The sequence below is a fragment of the Macaca mulatta genome, chromosome 1, assembly GCF_049350105.2.
Source record: "Macaca mulatta isolate MMU2019108-1 chromosome 1, T2T-MMU8v2.0, whole genome shotgun sequence".
Lineage (NCBI taxonomy): Eukaryota > Metazoa > Chordata > Mammalia > Primates > Cercopithecidae > Macaca > Macaca mulatta.
In genome coordinates this window covers 131291884-131314321 of record NC_133406.1, presented here as the reverse complement: position 1 = coordinate 131314321, position 22438 = coordinate 131291884, and the positions used below count along the sequence as shown (strand labels likewise).

The 22438-nt window shown below is 40.8% G+C and overlaps 1 protein-coding gene across 8 annotated transcripts in view; it reads right to left on the bottom strand.

Moving 5' to 3' along the window:
* Positions 1-22438, bottom strand: part of WDR47 (WD repeat domain 47) — a 70713-nt gene that overhangs the window by 29303 nt on the left and 18972 nt on the right. For 4 of the 8 annotated variants that reach the window (XM_001088345.5, XM_077952146.1, XM_077952143.1 and 1 more), the window contains 5 exons: positions 16628-16711; positions 12967-13051; positions 10051-10853; positions 3895-4021; positions 1858-2036 (listed from right to left, as the gene is read on the bottom strand). In XM_001088345.5, coding sequence (XP_001088345.2) covers positions 1858-2036; positions 3895-4021; positions 10051-10853; positions 12967-13051; positions 16628-16711 — 1278 coding nt within the window. The remainder of the gene's footprint in view (positions 1-1857; positions 2037-3894; positions 4022-10050; positions 10854-12966; positions 13052-16627; positions 16712-22438) is intronic. The other 4 variants (XM_015146604.3, XM_077952152.1, XM_077952149.1 and 1 more) reach the window with 1 other exon arrangement.

Here is a 22438-nt window from a genome sequence, read left to right as displayed (position 1 = left end):
CTACTAAAAATACAAAAATTAGCCAGGTGTGGTGGTGTGTACCTGTAATCCCAGCTACTCAGGGGGCTGAGGCAGGAGAATCGCTTGAACCTGGGAGGTGGAGGTTCCACTGAGCCCAGATTGCACCACCATCAGTCTGAGTGACAGAGTGAGACTCCGTCTCAAAAAAAAAAAAGTCCAGGTGTGGTGGCTCACACCTGTAATCCCAGCACTTTGGGAGGCTGAGATGGGAGAATCCCTTCAACTAGGGTAGTAGAGGGTGCAGCAAGCTGTGATTAGATCGTGCTACTGCACTCCAGCCTGAGTGACAGAGTGAGACTCCATCTCAAAAAAGAACAAAAAAAACAAAAAAAACCCCACTCCCTTTGTGAAGGTTTGAAGACAGGATCAATTTCAGGCTCATTGACTTACATAACACTCAGAGTTGTCAAGCAGATTACTTCCAATATTGTTGAATCAAGTGAAGAGCTAACAGTCACCATTACAGTTACCTAATTGTAACCATGATGATAGCCAACATTTATAGGACACTTCCTATGTGCCAGAACTGTTGTAAGCACATTTGTATATATTAATTGACTTAATCTTCCAACAATCATTGCTTAAATATTTATTATTTTATTGAATTCTAAAAACACACACATAAGACCAGGAGTGCAGTGGCTCATGCCTGTAATCCCAGCACTTTGGGAATGGGTGGATCACTTGAGCCCAGGAGTTCAATACCAGCCTGCCCAACACAATGAAACCCCATCTCTACTAAAAAATACAAAATTAGCCAGGTGTGGTGGCGTCTGCCTGTAATCCCAGCTACTCGGGAGGCTGAGGCAGGAGAATTGCTTGAACCCAGGAGGCAGAGGTTGCAGTGAGTCAAGATCGCGCCACTGCACTCCAGCCTGGGCGACAGAGTAAAACTCCATCTCAAGAATAAATAAATCAATAAATTAATTAAATAAAATAATAAAAAATAAAAACACGTGTGTATATATTTCTCCTATAATTGCAAACAATAAATGTAGTTCATATTGTTTTGGCAGAAATTATAACAATCATTTTAATATATCAAATCAAAAAAATGTATAGGTTTAAGCACTTTAGTAACAATAAAAATAGCAGCTAACAACACGGTGTTTACAGTGTGCCAGATACTGTTGTAAGCACTTCACACATATTAACTCTATTTATCCTCATGGTAACCTTGTAAGAAGGTTAGAGGAAATAAGAAGTAGATAAGGGCCAGAACAGGGACTGTAATCCCTGCACTTTGGGAGGCCAAGGTGAACGGACTGCTTGAGGCCAGGAGTTTGAGACCAGCCTGGGCAACAGGGCAAAACCCCATCTCTACAAAAAATAAAAAAATTAGGTGGGTGTGGTGGTGTGTGCTGTAATGCCAGCTACTCAGGAGGCTGAAGCAGGAGGATCACTTGAGCCCAGGAAGTTGAGGCTGCAGTGAGCCAAGATCGCACCTCTGCACTCCAGTCTGGGAGACAGTGAGAGCCTTGTTTCCAAAAAAAAAAAAAAAAGGGCAGCAGATAAAGAGATAAAAAGAACTAGAGTAACTTCCCCTAGATTCTCAGTTACCCTGGGACAGCTGAATCCACCTGGCTGTCGGCTATGCACAGGTTCAGCCTGTGCACTGAACCTCTGCACTCTTCTGCTCTAGTTGCTTAGGGAATAAGGACGAAACTAGATGAGCCCTCAGAATGCTGTGACTAGAAAGCAGTATGTAACTCCACATTACTTGAAATGCTTAAAAAGCCTTAAAATGTCCAACTATACATAGAAAGTAGCAGTTATTGCATGTTTTAAATAGCTTTCAAATAACTCCATATTTTAAAAAGTGACTAGAAGACCAACCTATTAAGGAACTGTTCAGTAAGATTCTGCTGCTGATCAGGACCATCCTCCTGATTCACGCCTCCTTCAAGCAACATCTGTTGGTATATCTGCCGCTGTTGCTCCTTCTGTTCTAAATGCTGTTGATAGCGTAATCTTTGCCTATAATATTCTTGAAATTGTTCTGTTGAATCTCGAAGCTTAAAAACATTAGAAAAAATATACATATTTGAGCAAATTATGACAGAATATGTCTTCACTCAACAGTACTTTTTATAAAAGCTGAATAAAATATACAATTAGCTATATTTAACAATCAAAAATACTTAATCTATTGCTCTTTGAAAAACAGTATGAGTCTTAATACTCAAGTGGATCCGTTAATTTGCTTTATTCCACAGAAACAGACTGACCGAAATGGTTGCCTTGGTTCCCTGACTAACCCAAAATAAAAATACAAATTATAATGCTTACAAGGGGGCCATGATCAGAGAATATGAATGTAGATAAAGACTAATACAAATCTGGCATTTCTTTAAAAATATCCATGCTGCGGGATGGCATTAATATTTAATAAGCATAATGAGATACCAACTTACCCCAGCCAGAATGGCCATCATTAAAAAACAATAGATGTTGGAATGGATGGGGTAAAAGGGAATGTTTACACATTGCTGGAGGGAATATAAATTAGTACAGTCTCTATGGAAAAAAACAGTATGGTGATTTCTCAGAGAACTAGATCTACCATTCAATCCAGCAATCCCACTGAGTATCCACTCAAAGGAAAATAAGTCACCATATCAAACAGACACCTGCAAGTGTATGTTTATCGCAGCACAATTACCAATAGCCCTAAATTAGTACTAAAAAATGTTCCATGTACACTTGAGAAGGGTATGTATTCTGCTGTTATTGAGTGGAGTGTTTTACATATGTCTGTCAGGTCTAGTTGGTTTACAGTATTGTTCAAGTCCTCTATATCCTTATTGAACTTCTACTTAGATGTTTCATCCATTATTGTAAGTAGGGTATTGAAGTCTCCAACTATTATTGCAAAACTATTTCTTCCTTCAGCTCTCTCAATATTTGCATCATATTTAAAGCATCATATTTTAAAGTACATTGATATGTTTGGTGCATATCAATGTACTTTTAACAGTAATTTTTTTACTTCATTCTTTTTTTAATTTTTTTTCCTGCATTGCTATAAATACATTCTTAATAGTTGAAAACAAAAAACATATTTAACTTATTAAAACCACTTAACCCCTTAGAAATGGCATGCTATATAAACCTGTTTGTTTGTTTGAGACAGAGTCTCACTTTGTCGCCCAGGATGGGGTGCAGTGGTGCAATGTTGGCTCACTGCAACCTCTGCCTCCCAGGTTCAAGCGATTCTCCTGCCTCAGCCTCCCGAGCAACTGGGACTACAGGTAGCTGTGCCATCACGCCCTGCAAATTTTTTGTATTTTTAGTAGAGATGGGGTTTCACCATGTTGCTTAGGTCGGTCTTGAACTCCTGAGCTCAGGTGATCCACCTGTCTTGGCCTCCCAAAGTGCTAGGACTACAGGCAGGAGCTGCCACACCCAGCCTATACAAAACTTATATCCTATTTCACAATAAAATTTCCTCACAAAAACACTAGAACCCTGGACTTGGATAAAAGTTTTATTCTATATTTAAAATGTTTAATTTCTTATTCTTAAATCTAATTAGTAAAATATAGGCCATATATCTTAAAAATGTAAACTAGCCATGTTTAATGTAAGCTCAATTACTTGAGTCACAAAGCATGCAAACCATGCAATGTCACCTGTAATATTTTATATTGTTAATAAATTGACCTGTTAAAATTGCTCCAGAATACATAAAGGCAACTAAATACATCACATATTTGTTGAAGAGAGGAGAGAAAGTAAGCTAATAATAAGAAAATCTATGTATATTCTTTCCTACTCCCAAATATCAGAAAATTCTTTTTATATTCTAAGTAAATTCTATTACTTCTTACAAAGAGAATAACTCTGAAAAACACTAGGTATAGTAAATATTACCTCATTTTTTTCTTGTTTAGCTGGTCCTGGATTCTGTGCTCCATTTGCAGGCTCTTTTTCTGAAACTGAACTCTGGCCCAAGATTTCACTGCCTATAGGCCTCTGTGCATCAACAGGTGTATCACTTCTTCCAGAAACGTGCAAAAAAAACAAAAAGGCAGAGGGGGGAGTAAAGGAAAATATATTTTAGTTAGAGAAATTTTATTTTATTATTATTATTTTTGAGACAGAGTCTCTCTCTGTAGCCCCAACTGGAGTGCAGTGATGTAATTTCCGCTCACTGTAACCTCCACCTCTCAGGTTCAAGCAATTCTCCTGCCTCAGCCTCCAGAGTAGTTGGGAACACAAGTGCCTGCCACCACACCTGCCTAATTTTTTGTATATTTAGTAGAGATGGAGTTTCACCATGTTAGCCAGGCTGGTCTCAAACTCCTGATCTCAAGCGATCCACCCTCCCCAGCCTCCCAAAGTGCTGAGATTACAAGCATGAGTCACCAAGCCCAGCCAAGAAATTTTAATTTTAAAAAATGAATAGGCCAGGCACAGTGGCTCACGCCTGTAATCCCAGCACTTTGGGAGGCCAAGGCAGGCAACTCGCTTGAGCTCAGAAGTTTGAGACCAACCTGGGCAACATGGCGAAGCCCAGCCTCTTTAAAAAAAAAAAAAAAATTAGTTGGGTGTGGTGGGGCACCTGTGGTCCCAGCTACTCGGGAGGCTGAAGTGGGAGGATCACCTGATCCCAGGAGGTAGAGGTTACAGTGAGTCAAGATCACACCACTACACTCCAGCCTGGGTGACAGAGTGAGACCTTGTCTCAAAAAATAAAAAAAGAATATTTAGCCTGTGTATAAACTATACACAAATAGATTTTTTATATTCCTTTCTTCTCTTAAAAATACCACAAAAAGAGTTTTTAAAAATAGGAAGGTCTTAATGGAGGAGTAATGGGTTATTAGGTAGGGAGAGTGAGAGTAGGTCTCCAGTTTAAAATCAGTTGTATGGGCCAGGCGCAGCGGCTTATGCCTGTAATCCCAGTACTTTAGGAGGCTGAGGTGGGCAGATCACGAGGTCAGGAGATCGAGACCATCCTGGCCAACATGGTGAAACCCCGTTTCTACTAAAAACACAAAAATTAGCTGGGCGTGGTATGCGCCTGTAGTCCCAGCTACTTGGGAGGCTGAGACAAGATAATCGCTTGAACCAGGGAGACAGAGGTTGCAGTGAGCTGAGATCAGGCCACTGCACTCCAGCCTGGTGACAGAGTAAGACTCTACCTCAAAAAAATAAAACTAAAAATAAATAAAAAATAAAATCAGTTGTGTGGCCTTGGGACAGTCACTTATATTCTCTGTAGCTCGGCTTAAAATAGGCTGATGAATACAAATAATAAGTTGGATAACATAATGCCTAAATTATCTTTATAAAATATAAACTTACAGTTTTGTTATCTAAAGATTTTTTCCTCCAATACGTTTCTATACAATTTTAAGAATTTTTGAGATTTTATTAGAAGACTTTCTTTGGGCCAGGCACAGTGGCTCACACCTGTAATCCCAACACTTTGGGAGGCTGAGGGTGGCGGATCACCTGAGGTCGGGAGTATGAGACCAGCCTGACCAACATAGAGAAACCGTGTCTCTACTAAAAATACAAAATTAGCCGGGCATGGTGGCGCATGCCTGTAATCCCAGCTACTTGGGAGGCTGAGGCAGGAGAATCACTTGAACCTGGGAGGCAGAGGTTGCAGTGAGCTGAGATCGCGCCATTGCAGTCCAGCCTGGGCAATAAGAGCTAGACTCCCTCTCAAAAAAAAAAAAAAAAAAAAAAAAGACTGAGGAGGAGTTTTTTGGCTACCAGGCTGTGCTGTAAATTACTAATGACCATAAGAAGTCCCCTTTTATGTCCACAAAGAAAAATTTGTAAGAGCTATTAACTGTATAAAGAATAAAATAACCTTCAAAAAGTAACATTTCATTTAATTTTGCAACATATACAGAACTTCCATATGCATTATCTCATTTAACTTGCACAATAACCTGTGAAACAGGTTATAAGACCCACTTCACAGAGAGGTAACAGACTCAAAAAACAAGTGATTTTCCTAAGATTGCACAGCTAGAAAATAGAGCTTGAACTCGAACTCAGGTCATCAGACTCCAATTCCAATGCTGGCCCATGCCTAAAATACATGCATTTCAAGCTTACATATTTCAAATGACTTTTCCTCCATTTTAAGTGTCTCTGTTCAAGCGGAAGGATATCCTTATAAAATATTACACACTCCCTTTCTTTCATGTTTTATCTTCTTGTTCACCATAGTAGTCCAATCACATTGTAGCATGGTGTTAGCATATAGTAATCACCAAAAAAAAAAAAATTTTTTTTTTTGAGATAGGATATCTTGCTGTAACCCAGGCTAGAGTACAGTGGTGTAATCAAGGCTCACTGCAGCCTCAACCTTCTGGGCTCAACCGATCCTCCCACCTCAGCCTCCCAAGTAGCTATGACTACAGGCACACACCACCATGCTTGGCTAATACGTTTGTATTTTTCTGTAGAGACAAGTTTTCACCATGTTGTCCAGGATGGTCCTGAACTCCTGGGTTCCAGTGATCCACCGTGCCTAGTCTGAAATATATTTTAAATGCATACCCACTTAAAGAAAAAAAAAAAAAGATACTGACTTCAAGTATTTCAAGTAGTACTCCTCATGTTGCATACTTAGCATAATTGGTCTAATTGAGTTTATATATATATTTTAAAAAACAATAAATAGAGATGGGGTCTCACTATATTGCCCAAGCTGGTCTCAAACTCCTAGCCTCAAGCAATCCTCTCACCTCAGCCTCCCAAAGTGCTGGGATTACAGGTGTGAGTCACCGTACCTGTCCCAATATTTTTTAAATTACATCTAAAATATATTTAAAAATAAGTACATTTGTTCCAAAGTAAACTTTTACACTTTATCCATAGGACAGTAACTCTCACAGCATTTCATTAGTAGTCCTTTTTGACACACTGTCCTTACCAAAGCTATGAGCTCTGAAGGGAAGAAATTTATATTCCCTGAGTACCAATCACATGCTTGCCACTCTACTAGAAGCTTTATCTCATTTTGCAAGTCAATGCTTTATTATATAGAGAAGATAACTGAGGCTCAGAGAGATTAAGTAACTTTCCCAAGGTCACACAGCCAGTAAATGGCAAAGCTATTGTTCAGACCTATGTCTGACTTTAAAGACTGTGTTCAGGCCGGGCGCGGTGGCTCATGCCTGTAATCCCAGCACTTTGGGAGGCCGAGGTGGGCGGATCATGAGGTCAGGAGTTCGAGATCAGCCTAGCCAAGATGGTGAAACCTCGTCTCTACTAAAAATACAAAAATTAGTCAGGCACAGTGGCAGGCGCCTATAGTCCCAGCTACTTGAGAGACTGAGGCAGGAGAATCGCTTGAACCCAGGAGGCGGAGGTTGCAGTGAGCCGAGATTGCGCCACTGCACTCTAGCCTGGGCAACAGAGCGAGACTCCGTCTCAAAAAAAAAGAAAAAAAAAAGTTAACCTACCCTTTAGGAAGTCCCTCACTTAACTGACTCAAGTTAGATTCTCCTCTCTAAAGAACATGAAAGAAAATATCACAACCTTCTCCTCTATAATCTCAGAGCAACTTAACGGAAAAGGTTTCCCTATACATTTATCCTATATTTCTTTTTTCTTTTTTTGAGATGGAGTCTCACTCTGTTGCCTAGGCTGGAGTGCAATGGTGCGATCTCTGCTCACTGCAACTTCCGCCTCCCGGGCTCAAGCGATTCTCCTGCCTTGGCCTCCCAAGTAGCTGGGATTACAGGCACGCACCACCTAATTTTTTTTTATTTTTAGTAGAGACAGGGTTTCACCATGTTGGCCAGGCTGGTCTCAAACTTCTGACCTCAGGTGATCCAGCCACCTCAGCCTCCCAAAGTGCTGGGGTTACAGGCTTGAGCCACCGTGCCCAGCCTTACCCTGTATTTCTTAAGCTTTAACTAAGGATCTCCACTTGCTCTAATTATTATTATTTTTGAGACAGAATCTCACTTTGTCGCCCAGGCTGGAGTGCAGTGGTACAATCTAGGCTCACCGCAACCTCCACTTCCCAGGTTCAAGCGATTCTCCTGCGTCAGCCTCCTAAGTAGCTGGGACTGCAGCCATGTGCCACCACGCCCAGCTAATTTTTGCATTTTTAGTAGAGACGGGGTTTTACCATGTTGGACAAGCTAGTCTTGAACTCCTGACCTCAAGTGATCCACCGCCTCGGCCTCCCAAAGTGCTGGCATTACAGGCCTGAGTCACCATACCCAGCTCACTTGCTGTAATTAGAAACAGAAATTCTGAGTCCACTGCTCCTTCCTCTGCAAAGAATGGCTCCAACTATCCTATGTAATGTGAAAAGGTTTCATTTTTATCTCTTTCATGAAATAAATTTATTGAAGTCAACACTAATACTTCATTGTGCCAACTCTAAGTTACAGAAAACCATCCATACATACTCATGGGTTTCCTGGAAAAATGAGGCAGAAAGTTTCCTAACCCTGAAATAAATAACTGTTGATCAGGAGTTTACTATTTCTTGCCAGGTTTGAAGGAAAAACTGAATGGTGGCTTTAACACTTATTTCCTTCATATGTATAAAAATTACTAAATAAAGTAAGTGGAAATAATTATGGAGTTTTAAGTTCTGGTTGTTCTCCACACTACTATGTACAGGAGAAAAAAAGGAGAAACAATCTGGCATCCTTAAGGATAAGGAGTTAAATTTATACAATAAGGAGTTAAATTTGTGACATAGTCATACAATAAAATACTGCATACTTATGATTAATCATTGATATCAAGAAATTTTCAAGAATATGGAAAACAGTCATGATCTTTCAAGTGGAAAAAGCAGATTACGTGAAAATCTATATAATACATTCCCAATTTTTTAAAATGTATTCAGATAGCCGGGTGCAACGGCTCACACCTGTAATCCTAGCACTTTGGGAGGCCGAGGCAGGTGGATCAGCTGAGATCAGGAGTTCATGACCAGCCTGGCCAACATAGTAAAACCCCGTCTCTACTAAAAATACAAAAATTAGTTGGGCATGGTGGCAGGTGCCTGTAATCCCAGCTACTTGGGAGGCTGAGGCAGGAGAATTACTTGAACCTGGGAGATGGAGGGTGCCACTGCACTCAGCCTGAGTGACAAGAGCAAAACTCCATCTCAAAAAAAAAAAAAAAAAGTACTCAGAGAAAAAAAGACTGGTCTAAGTATGAGATTGTGTGGGATTTTAATTCTCATTCTATTACTCTTCTATATTTTCCAAATTTTCTTCACAGCACATATATTACATTTATAACCAGCAAAATAATAAGATACAAAAATGAAGATTTTTCTCATATAATTTTAATTATCAAAAATTTTAAACACTTACTAAAGTATTAAGGACTAACTTTCAACTAAAATGACCTGAACATTAAGAAAACATACACACTCCTGGGCGTGGTGGTTCACACCTGTAATCCCAGAACTTTAGGAGGCCGAGGCGGGATGATTGCTTCGCTTGAGTCCAGGAGCTTGAGACCAGCCTGGGCAACACTGCAAAACCCCGTCTCTATCAAATATACAAAAATTAGCCAAGTATGGTGGCGTGTGCTGGTAGTCCCAGCTACTAAGGAGGCTGATTTTAACCTGGGAGATTGTTCCACTGCACTCCAGCTTGGGTGACAGAGCCAGACCCCGTCTCAAAGAAAATAAAACATATACACACTATAATTAGATTATCTCGAACTTCCGAAGATTTCCTAATTTTTTTTTTTTTTTTTTTTTTTGAGACAGATTCTCACTCTGTCACCCAGGCTGGAGTGCAGTGGCGCGAGCTCAGCTCACCGCAAGCTCCGCCTCCTGGATTCACGCCATTCTCCTGCCTCAGCCTCCCAAGTAGCTAGGACTACAGGCGCCCACCACCACGCCTGGCTCATTTTTTGTATTTTTAGTAGAGATGGGGTTTCACCATGTAAGCCAGGATGGTCTCGATCTCCTGACCGCGTGATCTGCCCACCTTGGCCTCCCACAGTGCTGGGATTACAGGCGTGAGCCACCTCACCCGGCCTAAGATTTCCTAATTTTTATAAGCAAATGCTTACCGCTCAGGGGATTCTTCATAAATACTGTGACATTCTGTATTCTCAAGCATGAGACTTCTACTGAGGTTTTGTACCCCTGGATAATGGAAGTTAGCAAAGGAGTGTGACATTGGAGAAGTTTTGTTTCCAAGGTCTGAAATTCTCTTATCATGACTGGTTAGTCCACAGGTGAGGCCATCTAAAGCAGGATTCAGAGAGCGGGTCATATAGGCATCAGCTGATTGAGGTCTTCTCATTGGGGACGATGGATAGGGAGAGAGTTTGCTGATAAGAGGAGTCAAAAGATCAGCATATGCAGCTTTTGTAGGTTTCAGAAGTTTGTCAACATGAATATTAAGCATTTTCTGTTCAAAAGCACAAGAGAAGACAGAAGATGGAAGATTCTGAAGCCATGACAGTAAACTCAGATCCAAGTCATCACAACCATTACCACATAAGAGGTCGATGCCAAGAAGCACTTCGCTTTCTGTAATTTCTTCTCCGGTTGCTTTACTCTGACAAAATTCTACACAGCATTCATAAAGTAGGCCTTTCATTACAAGCTGAAATAAACGATTGTTACTAGCTTTAAAACCAGCTTCACTTAGCTTCCTATCAGCAGGGATGAATTCTGCAACCATGACACAAGCCTCTTCAAAACAGTGAACTCGTGCAGTACTGGGATTCCAGTCCTTAAACTCGGCATGATTGGTCAGACGAGGCAAAGTCAAAAGCAAACAGAGCTTACTATAGTCATCTTTAGAAGGACAGTATTCTTCTAGAGCATGTAAACATTGCACAGCTTCTTGCATGGTAAATTCCAGCTGTAAGAAAAATACAAATGATCAAATAATCACTATAAAAAACATGCTGTAAAATATAAAAACAACAAGAGTACAAAGAATAAATTATATTGCCACAGAATACTCATATAATCTGTCAGATATGCAACAGCTTTCAAGACAGGAACCAAAATGTTTTCACAACTAAAATAAAAATAATAAAAAATTTGGTTAATTAGCGCATTAAACTTTTATCTATAAAAACATTGTTCTATTATAATTCAGGCTTAAGACGGGATCTCACTCTTCTGCCCATGCTGGAGTGCAGGGGTTATTCATACACACAAATATAGTGCACTACAGCCTTGAACTCCTGGGCTCAAGTGATCATTAGCCTCTAAAGTAGCTGGGACCACAGGTGTGCCACAGCTCTCAAATATACAATTTTTTAAGGGTAAGAATAATTTTTCTAGAAATAAAAATTGAAGCATGCCAATATTCAACTGTTTATAAACCCTGCTATTATTCCAGCTTACCCAAAAGGCAAAAGAGCCATTCTGTTAGTCCTAACTTACCTTAGAGCAAAATTGTGTGGGGACAGAGAGTCAAGAAAAGGGAGCCGAGCGTGGTGGCTCGCACCTGTAATCCCAACAATCTGGGAGGCCAAGGCGGGCAGATCACGAGGTCAGGAGTTCGAGACCAGCCTGGCCAACATAGTGAAACCCTGTCTCTAATAAAAATACAAAATATTAGCTGGGCGTGGTAGCAGGTGCCTGTAATCCCAGCTACTCCGCAGGCTGAGGCAGGAGAATTACTTGAACCCGGGAGGTTGAGGTTGCAGAGAGCCAAGATCACGCCACTGCACTCCAGCCTGGGCGACAGTACGAGACTCTGCCTCAAAAAAAAAAGGAAAGGGAAAGCCTACAGTTGACTTACTACAAAACAATCCAGACAGACCAAAAAGGAAGCTTAGCTGAGAGACAAATTATAATAATTTGTATAGTGAATACTGTCTTTGAATCACAAGCTTTTAATGATGTAAGGAACCTCAGTGCTCACCTGGTCCAGCCTCCATATCTTACATATGGGAAAAGTCAGGGTACACATTTACCAAGGTAATTCAGTTGATTAGTGGCGAAGACAGAATAAAAAATAGGTCTCCTAACTCATGTTCCAGTGTTCTTTTCACTTTTGAACATCATTGTCTGGCAAATATTTCTCTATCTGAAAGTCTCCACTGTAAAATCCTTTGGTTTTTGCCACAGTCTGAATGTTTGTGCCTCCCTAAAATTCCTATGTTGAAATCCTAACCCCACAAGGTAATGGTATTAGAAAAGCCGGGCCTTTGGGAGGTGACTGGGTTATAAATGCTCAGCCCTCATGAATTAGATTAGTGCCCATATAAGAGACCCCAGAGAGCTAGCTAGCCTCTTTAACCAGGTGAAAAACACAGCTAGAAGGCACCATCCATGAACCAGAGCACAAGCCCTCATCAGACAACGAATCTGCTGGTACCTTGATCTTGGACTTTACAGCTACCAGAACTGTGAGAAATAAACTTCTATTGTTTACCAGCCCCCTAGTTTATGATATTTTGTTATAGAAGCTCAAATGGACTAATACACTTTACTTCAGTTAACAGTTACTAGAACTTAATAAAAGTTTTCTCGGTTTTAGTATTAACACTGAATCTTTAAAAGTCACTTTCCTAATCAAAATGAATTTAATTTCATTAAATTTAAATAATCATGAAGATAAACATTTCAGCAAAAAAACTATCTCTGGATCAAAGAAAATACGGAAAAGACAAGAGAAAAAGGAAATAAACATAACCAACCCACTTCTGGGATTAAAAAAAGAAGAAATGAGGAAGAGTCATCAAGTCAAACTTTGGCTATTGCTGACTTACCTTAAACAAGAGAGATGCACACACGCTTCAACTAGCCAGCTATTTATATATCTTGGTTTAAACCATGGAACAAGTTTAGAAGCACTACAGATTGAAAATACTACACCTGGAAAACACCAGATCTTGCCCCAACCCAGCTCATAAAAACTTAGAAAACTTGTGATGCTAATCCTTCATTTCAGTGACTAAAATACTTATGACTGAAAACAAGACTAGGGCGCAAACCTTCAGGAATAAAAATCTTACATGCTGGGGCTCATCTTCTGCTGACATTGCATTGTTAACACATAAAGCTTCTAAAAACTTCTGCTTCAGGATAATATAACGAAACCTGTGGAAAAAAATGAAACATTAATTTTTCCAATGTCTGATGTCAAATATACTTAGAAGTTACTATATAAGTACTTTTGCTTTAAGAAAATTATTCAAATAATCAAATAATTTACAAGGCTTCTTATCATATTGAAGCCATAACTGAAGAAAGTTCAGTGACAAGTAATCACAATTTAACACTCAGAGAATGAATTTCTATTTCCAATATTAATTGTAAACAAAAATCCAATTTTTATAGAAGATATCAAATGTTACCTAATATTAAATCAAAAGTCTTATATCCAAAATGTTTTGTTTACCTTACATTCTGTTTTTTCTTTATTAAAAAAATTTTCATTGACAAATAGTAGTATATATTTATGGGGTATGTTACATTTTTATATACATATACATTGTAGAAAGATTAAATCAAATATTTTCTTTTTAAATATGAGAAAAGTCTAATAAAAAATGGGACTGAAAGGGCAGGAGAAAATTAACATTTCTAAAACGTTACGAAATAGAGACTTAGAGCTTTTTTTTTTTTTTTTTTAAATAGAGACAGAGTCTTCTGCTCGGTCACCCAGACTGGAGGATAGTGGCATGATCACAGCTCACTACAGCCTCAAACTTTGGCCCAAGCAATCCTCCTGCCTCAGCCTCCCAAGCAGCTAGGACTACAATTGTGTATCACAGCACCCAGCCAATTTTTAACATTGTTTTGTAGAGACTGGGTCTCACTTTGTTGCTCAGATTGATCTCAAATTCCTGGCTTCAAGCAATTCTCCTGCCTCAGCCTCCCAAAGTGCTCGGATTACAAGTATCAGCCACTGTACCTGGTCCCAACTTAAAGCTTTTTAACAAGAATTTTTCAGTGAGGGAAGGGATAGCAAAGAGTCTACCTAAGTTGTCTAAGAATCAAAAGCTTTATTGCCCAAAGCAATTTATAGAAAAAGTATTTCTAAGTCTGGAAAGAAAAAAATAATGAACCTTCAGTCATTCTTTCAGCCACTATTGTAGTAGCAAATTGTGTCTAATAAAACAAAACCCCTGCCTTAAAAAAGAGGGTCACCTAATAAATTATATGAAATATTCACAGAATTCAGCAAGGTCTCAAAGAAGTATGAAACCAATTGTACAAAAGGGGTGGAAAGTTAAAAAAAAAAAAAAAAAGACATAATAACTGACTCGCAGAAGACAATCAGAATTGTACCAGGTAAAGGCAGGAGATGGGGAAGGGATTAATATTCCAGATAAGTGAAGAATGTACAAATGCAAAGAAATATCAAGCAGCATGGTCTGAACAGCAAATCAAAAAATAACAAGAGGTTCAACTTCTGATAATGATGGAGTAACTTGTATCTGGCTAACTTTCTGCATATAACAACAATAAATCCTACATAAAATACAAAAAATGACTACTTTATTTGTTTATGGATTGACTGACTGAGACACAGTCCTGCTCTGTCGCCCAGGCTGGAGTGCAGTGGCACAGTCTCGGCTCACTGCAATCTCTGCCTCCCAGGTTCAAGCGATTCTCCTGCCTCAGCCTCCCAAGTAGCCAGGATTACAACCATGTGCCACCACACCCAGCCAATTTTTTTTCGTATTTTTAGTAGAGACAGGATTTTGCCATCTTGGCCAGGCTGGTCTCCAACTCCTGACCTCAGGTGATCCGCCTGCCTTGGCCTTCCAAAGTGCTGGGATTACAGGCGTGAGTCACCATGCCTGGCCTCAAAAAATGACTATTTTGAATGCATTTGAAAAGCTGGCACAATTAGAGGGAAGTCAACCCTTAAAAAAAGAGAAATTTGCCAGGTGCGTTGGCTCAAGCCTGTAATCCCAGCACTTTGGGAGGCCAAGGTGAGTGGATCACGAGGTCAGGAGTTCGAGACCAGCCTGGCCAACACAGTGAAACCCCATCTCTAAAAATACAAAAATTAGCTGGGTATAGTGGTGCACACCTGTGGTCCCAGCTACTCGGGAGGCTGAGGCAGGAGAATCGCTTGAACCTGGGAAGCGAAGGTTGCAGTGAGCCAAGATCGTGCCACTGCATTCCAGTCTGGGCAACAGAGTGAGACTCCGTCTCAAAGAAAAAAATAAAAATAAAAACACTGAAATTTCAGAGGTCAGATTCAAGGGCATAAGGCTTTCCAGTTGAGGGCACTCTCCAGTTCACACAGTGTGAGCTAGAACTCAAACAGAATGCTGTGGCTTGAAGAGTCTGGTACTGACTGAGCAAAATGGCTCATACTTGTAATCTTAGTGCTTTGAGAGGCCAAGGCAGGAGGATTGTTTCAGCCCAGAAGTTCAAGACCAGCCTGGGCAACAAAGTGAGACCTGGTCTCTATAAAAAATCTAAAAATTAGCCTAGCGGGGTGACACATGCCTGTGGTCCCAGCCACACAGGAGTCTGAAGCAGGCAAATCACTTGAGCCCAGGAAGTCAAGGCTAGAGTGGGTTGTGTTCATACCACTGCACTCCAGTCTGGGCAACAGAATGAGACTTTGTCTCAAAAAAAAAGTTTGGTACTGCCAGAGCAGCTGAAAAATGAGTGGAAGATCCAAAAAAAGGAGGGAGTCACAGTAGGAAACATACCAAAATCTACTGTATAAACTTAGGTACCCAAATCCCTGGCTATCCCCTAAACTGTAAAGATGCAAGGGAGACTCCAAGGAGTCTGGAGAAAACAGATGAAAGGCCAAAGAACTGAGCAGAGATTTTGGCTGGTATCCATAAGAGGGGAGAAAGAGTTTGCATTTTGAAGCTACCTAAGTTAAATAATTGCCTGTATAAAAATCAAACTTTTTATGTAGGAAAAGAACAGAATTCAGAGTCTCAAGAGTGAAGCTACAATGTGCAGATTACATTTACAAAATAATTAGATATAGTTAAAAAAAAACAAAAAGTGACTCCCAGTTAAGAGAAAAGGCAATCATTAGAGACTGAGCCTGATATAAGCACAAGTCCAAATTACCAAACAAGCAAACAAGCAGCTACTCTCAGTATGTTGAAGGACCTAAAGAAAAATATAATCATAATGAACGAACAGATGGAAAAATCTTACCAAAAAATTATACAAATTTGAAAATGAAAAGCATAATATTCTAAGTGAAAAATTCACTGTGGAATTTGAAACTGCAGTGCCACACACATGCCACTGCACATCAGCCTGGTGGTAGAACAAGAACCTGTCTTTAAAAATTCACAATTTATCATCAGATTGCTAATAGCAGAAGAAAAGGTCAGTGAACATTAAATCAACTTAAAATAAAAACACAGGGGAAGCTGGGGCAACATGGTGAAACCCCAACTCTGAAAAACTACAAAAATTAGCTAGGCTGATGGCACATGCCTGTAGTCCCAGCTACTTGAGAGGCTGAGGTGGGAGGATTGCTTGAGCCCAGGAGACCAAGGCTGCAGTGAGCTGTGATCATGCCACCACACTCCAGCCTGGATGACAGAGAGAGATCAGTTTGTTTACTCTCTGCTCAAAGCCAGTGGAGAAAGAAAAATAAAAATAAAAATTTTTGTTCATTGTTTTGCTAAGCTTCTACCAATGATGAGACAATAAAAACTTTAGATAAAATCTTACCTTTTTTTGTCAAATTTTTCCATACATTCTAGAGGCTGAATGAACTGAAGAACTTCGTCCCATTGACCATCAAGAATTAGCTGCCTGAATTAAAAAACAAACAAACAACAAAAAAAAACCAGTATGTCACCAAATTCAGGTTATACTAATTAAAAGCAGAACAGGTGACAAAACAGCATTCAAACTTCATAAAGCACATAATGAGATTAACATTTTATTTGATTCCTCAAACAAATGTTACATAACTTTTTTTTTTTTTTGAGACAGAGTGTCGCTCTGTTGCCCAGGCTGGAGTGCAATGGCACGATCTCAGCTCACTACAATGTCCGTCTCCTGTGTTCAAGCAATTCTCCTGCCTCAGCCACCCGAGGAGCTGGGACTATGGGCTCACACCACTGTGCCCCACTAATTTTTTTGTGTTTTTAGTAGACACAGGGTTTCACCATGTTGGCCAGGCTGGTCTCAAGCTCCTGACCTCAGGTGATCCACCCACCTCTGCCTCTCAAAGTGCTGGGATTACAGGCATGAGTCACCTCGCCTGGCCTAAATTTTTCTTAACTTACTTGTAACGACATATACTATATGAGAAGAATGTGTGAATCTACAACCACTCATACTAACGTATATGTGGTTTTTGACCTACGTAAAAACATTGGACACGCTGGGCGTGGTGGCTCACGCCTGTAATCCCAGCACTTTGGGAGGCCAAGGCGGGCAGATCACCTGAGGTCAGGAGTTTGAGACCACCCTGGACAACATGGCGAAACCCTGTCCTCTACTAAAAGTAGCTGGCCATGGTGGCGGGCGCCTGTAATCCCAGCTACTCAGGAGGCTGAGGCAGGAAAAGCTTGAACCTGGGCGGCGGAGGTTGCAGTGAGCCAAGATTGCACCACTTCACTCCAGCCTGGGCAACAAAAGCAAGACTCTTGTCTCCAAAAAAAAAAAAAAACTGGACTAAGTCTAAAAGTTCCTATATTTCCATATTCATCTTACAGTTTTAAAGCTATTATACATTATTTTAAGAACAAGTGGCTGGGCGCAGTAGCTCATGTCTGTGGTCCCAGCACTTGAGGAAGCTAAGGTAAGCAATTCACTTGAGCTAAGGAGTTCGAAACCAGCCTGGGAAACATGGTGAAACCCTGTCTCTACAAAAAATACAAAAATTAGCCAGGCATAGTGGTGCATGCCTGTGGTCCCAGCGACTCAGGAGGCTGAGGTGGGAGGATCACTTAAGCCCACATTGTCAAGGCTGCAGTGAGCTGAGATTGTGCCATTGCACTCCAGCCTGGGCAACAGAGTGAGACACTGTCTCAAAAAAACACACAAAAAAAGAAAGAACAGGTGATCACTTGAGCCCAGCAGTTCAAGACTAGCCTGGGCAATATGCAAAACCCCATCTCTACAAAAAATTTAAAAATTAGCTGGGCATGGTGGTACATGCCTGTAGCCCCAGCTATTCAGAAGGCTGAGGTGGGATGATCGCTTGAGTCAAGAAGGTCATGGCTGCAGCGACCATGGTCATGCCACTCCACTCCAGCCTGGCAGCCTAGGTGACATAGCAAGACCCTGTTTCAAAAAAAAAGGAAAAAGAATTTTAAAAGCTGGGAGTGGGCCAGGCATGGTGGCTCATGTCTGTAATCCTAGCATTTTGGGAGGCCAAGGCGGGCGGGTCACCTGAGGTCAGGAGTTCAAGACCAGACTGGCCAACATGGCGAAACCCCATCTCCACTAAAAATACAAAAACTACAGGTGCCTGTAATCCCAGCTTACTTGGGAAGCTCAGGCAGAGAGAATCGATGGAACCCAGGAGGCAGAAGTTGCAGACAGCCAAAGTAGCACCACTGCAGTCCAGCCTGGGTGACAGAGTGAGACTCCATCTCCAAAAAAAAAAAAAAAAAGAAGGGCGTGGTGGCTCACACCTGTAATCCCAACATGTTAGGAGGCTGAGGCAACATGGTGAAAACCCATCTCAACTGGGGGTGATTTTGCACACCGTCAGGACATTTGGCAACATCTAAAGACATTTTTGGTAGTCACAACTGGGGATACTACTGGGATCTAGTGGGTGGAGCTACTGGGATCTAGTTGGGGATGCTGTTAAATATCCTACAACAAAGGACAACCCTCCACAACAAAGAATTATCTGGCCCAGATGCTAGCAGTGCCAAGGCTGAGAAACTCTGCTCTACATTGTGAATTCTATGTGAAATCTACAGCTTTGAGAAATCTAACAATAACGTTTACAATGAGAATGAAAACAGCAAGGAATAAGAACAAGTTTCATCCTACTTTAAATGGTCTATGGGAATATCCAAAAGTTACAAGGCATTCTTATTTCTTTTCTTTTACAATGGCAATTTCCGTATTTTTGAACGTTTTAGAACAGAGAAATTTTAAATGGGAAGGATGGGCAGGAAGACCTACACAGGATTAACAATATTCTGCAAAGAAGAAATATTAATAAAAGCAGGATGGGCACAGTGGCTCACGTTTGTAAATCCCAGCACTTTGGGAGGCTAAGATGGGAGGATCACTTGAGGTCAGGAGTTCAAGACCAGCCAAGGCAGCAATATAGTAATAGCCCATCTCTATAAAAAAAGTTTAAAATAAAGAAATTTTTTTAGGCCGGGCGTGGTGGCTCACGCCTGTAATCCCAGCACTTTGGGAGGCTGAGGTGGGCGGATCGTGAGGTCAGGAGATTGAGACCATCCTGGCTAACATGGTGAAACTCCGTCTCTACTAAAAATACAAAAAATTAGCCAGGCGTGATAGCAGGCGCCTGTAGTCCCAGCTACTCGGAAGGCTGAGGTAGGAGAATGGCGTGAGCCTGGGAGGCAGAGCCTGCAGTGAGCCAAGATCCCACCACTGTACTCCAACCTAGGCAACAGAGTGAGACTCCATCTCAAAAAAAAAAAAAAAAAAAAGGAAATTTTTAAAATAAAAATAAAGCAATCACAGCATCTCATAATCATTTTATAAAGGTGAATTTCAATATTCAAAAAGAAAGGATGTAATTTCAAAGGCCAGCCCTTTAAGATGAACATATTTCGTTTTTTTTGTTTTTTTTTGGTTTTTTTTTTTGAGACAGAGTCTTGCTCTGTTGCCCAGGCTGGAGTGCAGTGGCACGATCTCGGCTCACTGCAAGCTCCACCTCCCAGGTTCATGCCATTCTCCTGCCTCAGCCTCCCGAGTAGCTGGGACTACAGGCACCTGCCACCACGCCCAGCTAATTTCTTGTATTTTTAGTAGAGACGGAGTCTCACCATTTTAGCCAGGATGGTCTCGATCTCCTGACCTCGTGATCTGCCCACCTCAGCCTCCCAAAGTGCTGGGATTACAGGTGTGAGCCACCACGCCCAGCCAAACATATTTAGTTTAATGAAAAACCTACTATTTTATTATTATTTGCATTTCACCTAAGACCAGTAAAATTTCATCATAAATCAAGCAGGAGGGTACTTGAGAGCAGCCACTGTTAAATTCTAGGAGTATTAATGCTTGAAAGACAGTGCTTAAAAAAATACTACACTAAAAACTAAGCTCTCTGGGGCTGGATGATATTCATAACACAAAATATAGGGAAGTGCAACAAGTTTAAATAGACTCCCCTAATATAATAAAGCTTTGTTGTTGTTGTTGCTGTTGTTGAATGGTTCCTTAAGTTAGGAATACTTCACTTTTTTTTTTTTTTGAGATGGAGTTTCCTTCTTGTCACCCAGGCTGGAGTGCAATGGTACGATCTCAGCTCACTGAAACCTTCGCCTCCTGGGAGGAACACTTCATTTCTTAAGGCTTTCCAAATCACAAAATGCCACATGTCCAAAAATCTGTACTTCTTGTCAAGGATATTTGGTATCTCATAAAAATAGAATTACATTTCTGCCTGCAAATTTGGGATTTTCTGTTTCTATCCAATTCAAACTAGAATATATTTAGCTTTCCATTTTGGCAAACATGTTACTTCACTTTGCCTTGCAATTCCACCTCTAAGAATCTTGTCCTAAGGAAATAATCCAATATATAGAAAAAGTCTCAGCCAGATGCATTGGCTCACGTCTGTAATCCCAGCACTTTGGGAGACCAAGACAGGCAGATCATTTGAGGTCAGGAGTTCAAGACCAGCCTTGCCAACATGGTGAAATCTTGCCTCTACTGAAAATACAAAAATTAGCCAGACGTGGTGGTGTGCACCTGTTGTCCCAGCTACTTGGGAGGCTAAGGCAAGAGAATCACTTGAACCCAGGAGGTGGAGGTTGCAGTGAGCTGAGATCACACCAAAGCACCCCAGCCTGGGCGACAAAGCAAGACTCTATCTCAAAAAAAAAAAAAAAAACTCATGTATAAAAGATGTTCTGTAGAGCAATTATTTAAGATAAATTGGGAACAATTGTATAAAATTAGGGGAACCATTTAGGAAATTAAGTAAACTGGAAATTTTTATTTGTAGCTGGAATTACAGGCATGCACCACCATGCCCAGCTAATTTTAGTTTTGTTTTTTTTTGTTTGTTTGTTTGTTTTTGAGATGGAGTCTCGCTCTGTCGCCCAGGCTGGAGTGCAGTGGTGTGATCTCAGCCCACTGCAAGCTCCGCCTCCCAGGTTCACGCCATTCTCCTGCCTTAGCCTCCAGAGTAGCTGGGACTACAGGTGCCCGCCACCACGCCCAGCTAATTTTTTGTATTTTTAGTAGACACGGGGTTTCACTGTGTTAGCCAGGATGGTCTCGAACTCCTGACCTTACTTAGGTAAAATACCCACCTCGGCCTCCCGAAGTGTTGGGATTACAGGCATGAGCCACCACGCCTGGACTTTTTTAATTTATTATTTATTTATAATTTATTTATTTATTTAGTCTCGCTCTGTCACCCATGCTAGAGTACAGTGGCACCATCATGGCTCACTGAAACCTCCACCTCTCAGGCTCAAGTGATTTTCCTGCCTCAGCCTCCCGAGTAGCTGGGACTAGAGGCATGCACCACCACATGCGGCTAATTTTTGTATTTTTAGTAGAGACGGGGTTTCACTACATTGGCCAGTCTGGTCTCAAACTCCTGACCTCGGGTGATCTGCAGACTCCCAAATGGCTAGGATTACAGGCATGAGTCACCATGTCCGGCCTGAAGATTTTTTAAATATGAATTTGTAATCACACAGAGAAACCTTGTGATGTTAATAGATAAGGCACGATTCTAAATTACAAACACAACAGAATTGTAATTTTTAATAGATGAAAAAAAAGATGCACAGTAATTACACTCTAAGAATGAAAACAGCAAGGAATAAGAACAATATTATGTCTGCGTGGTGGGGTAATTTTTCTTTCATTTATCTTTCTATATTTTCTACAATGAACACATTTTATTTCTATGGCCAAAAAATGGTATTTCAGAAACATTTTCTTACCTTTTCAAAGTCTCTGATTTTCTCAGTCAAATATCTTTTATTATGATACCACAACCACAATGGAGTTGTGACTCTTGTTCTTTTTAACAGACCTCTGGGTCTTACTACTGAAAACATTCTACAGAAAGCATTATTTTGTAAATGTTCTTTTTTATATTTTTGTATTTTTGAGATGGAGTCTCACTCTGCTGCCCAGGCTGGAGTGCAGCAGTGCCACCTCAGCTCACTGCAACCTCCACCTCCCCGGTTCAAGCGATTCTCCTGCTTCAGCCTCCCAAGTAGATGGGACTACAGCCTCCTGAGTAGCTGGGATTACAGGTATGCGCCACCACGCCCATTTAATTTTTACATTTGTAGTACAGGTGGGATTTCACCATGTTGGCCAGGCTGGTCTCAAACTCCTGACCTC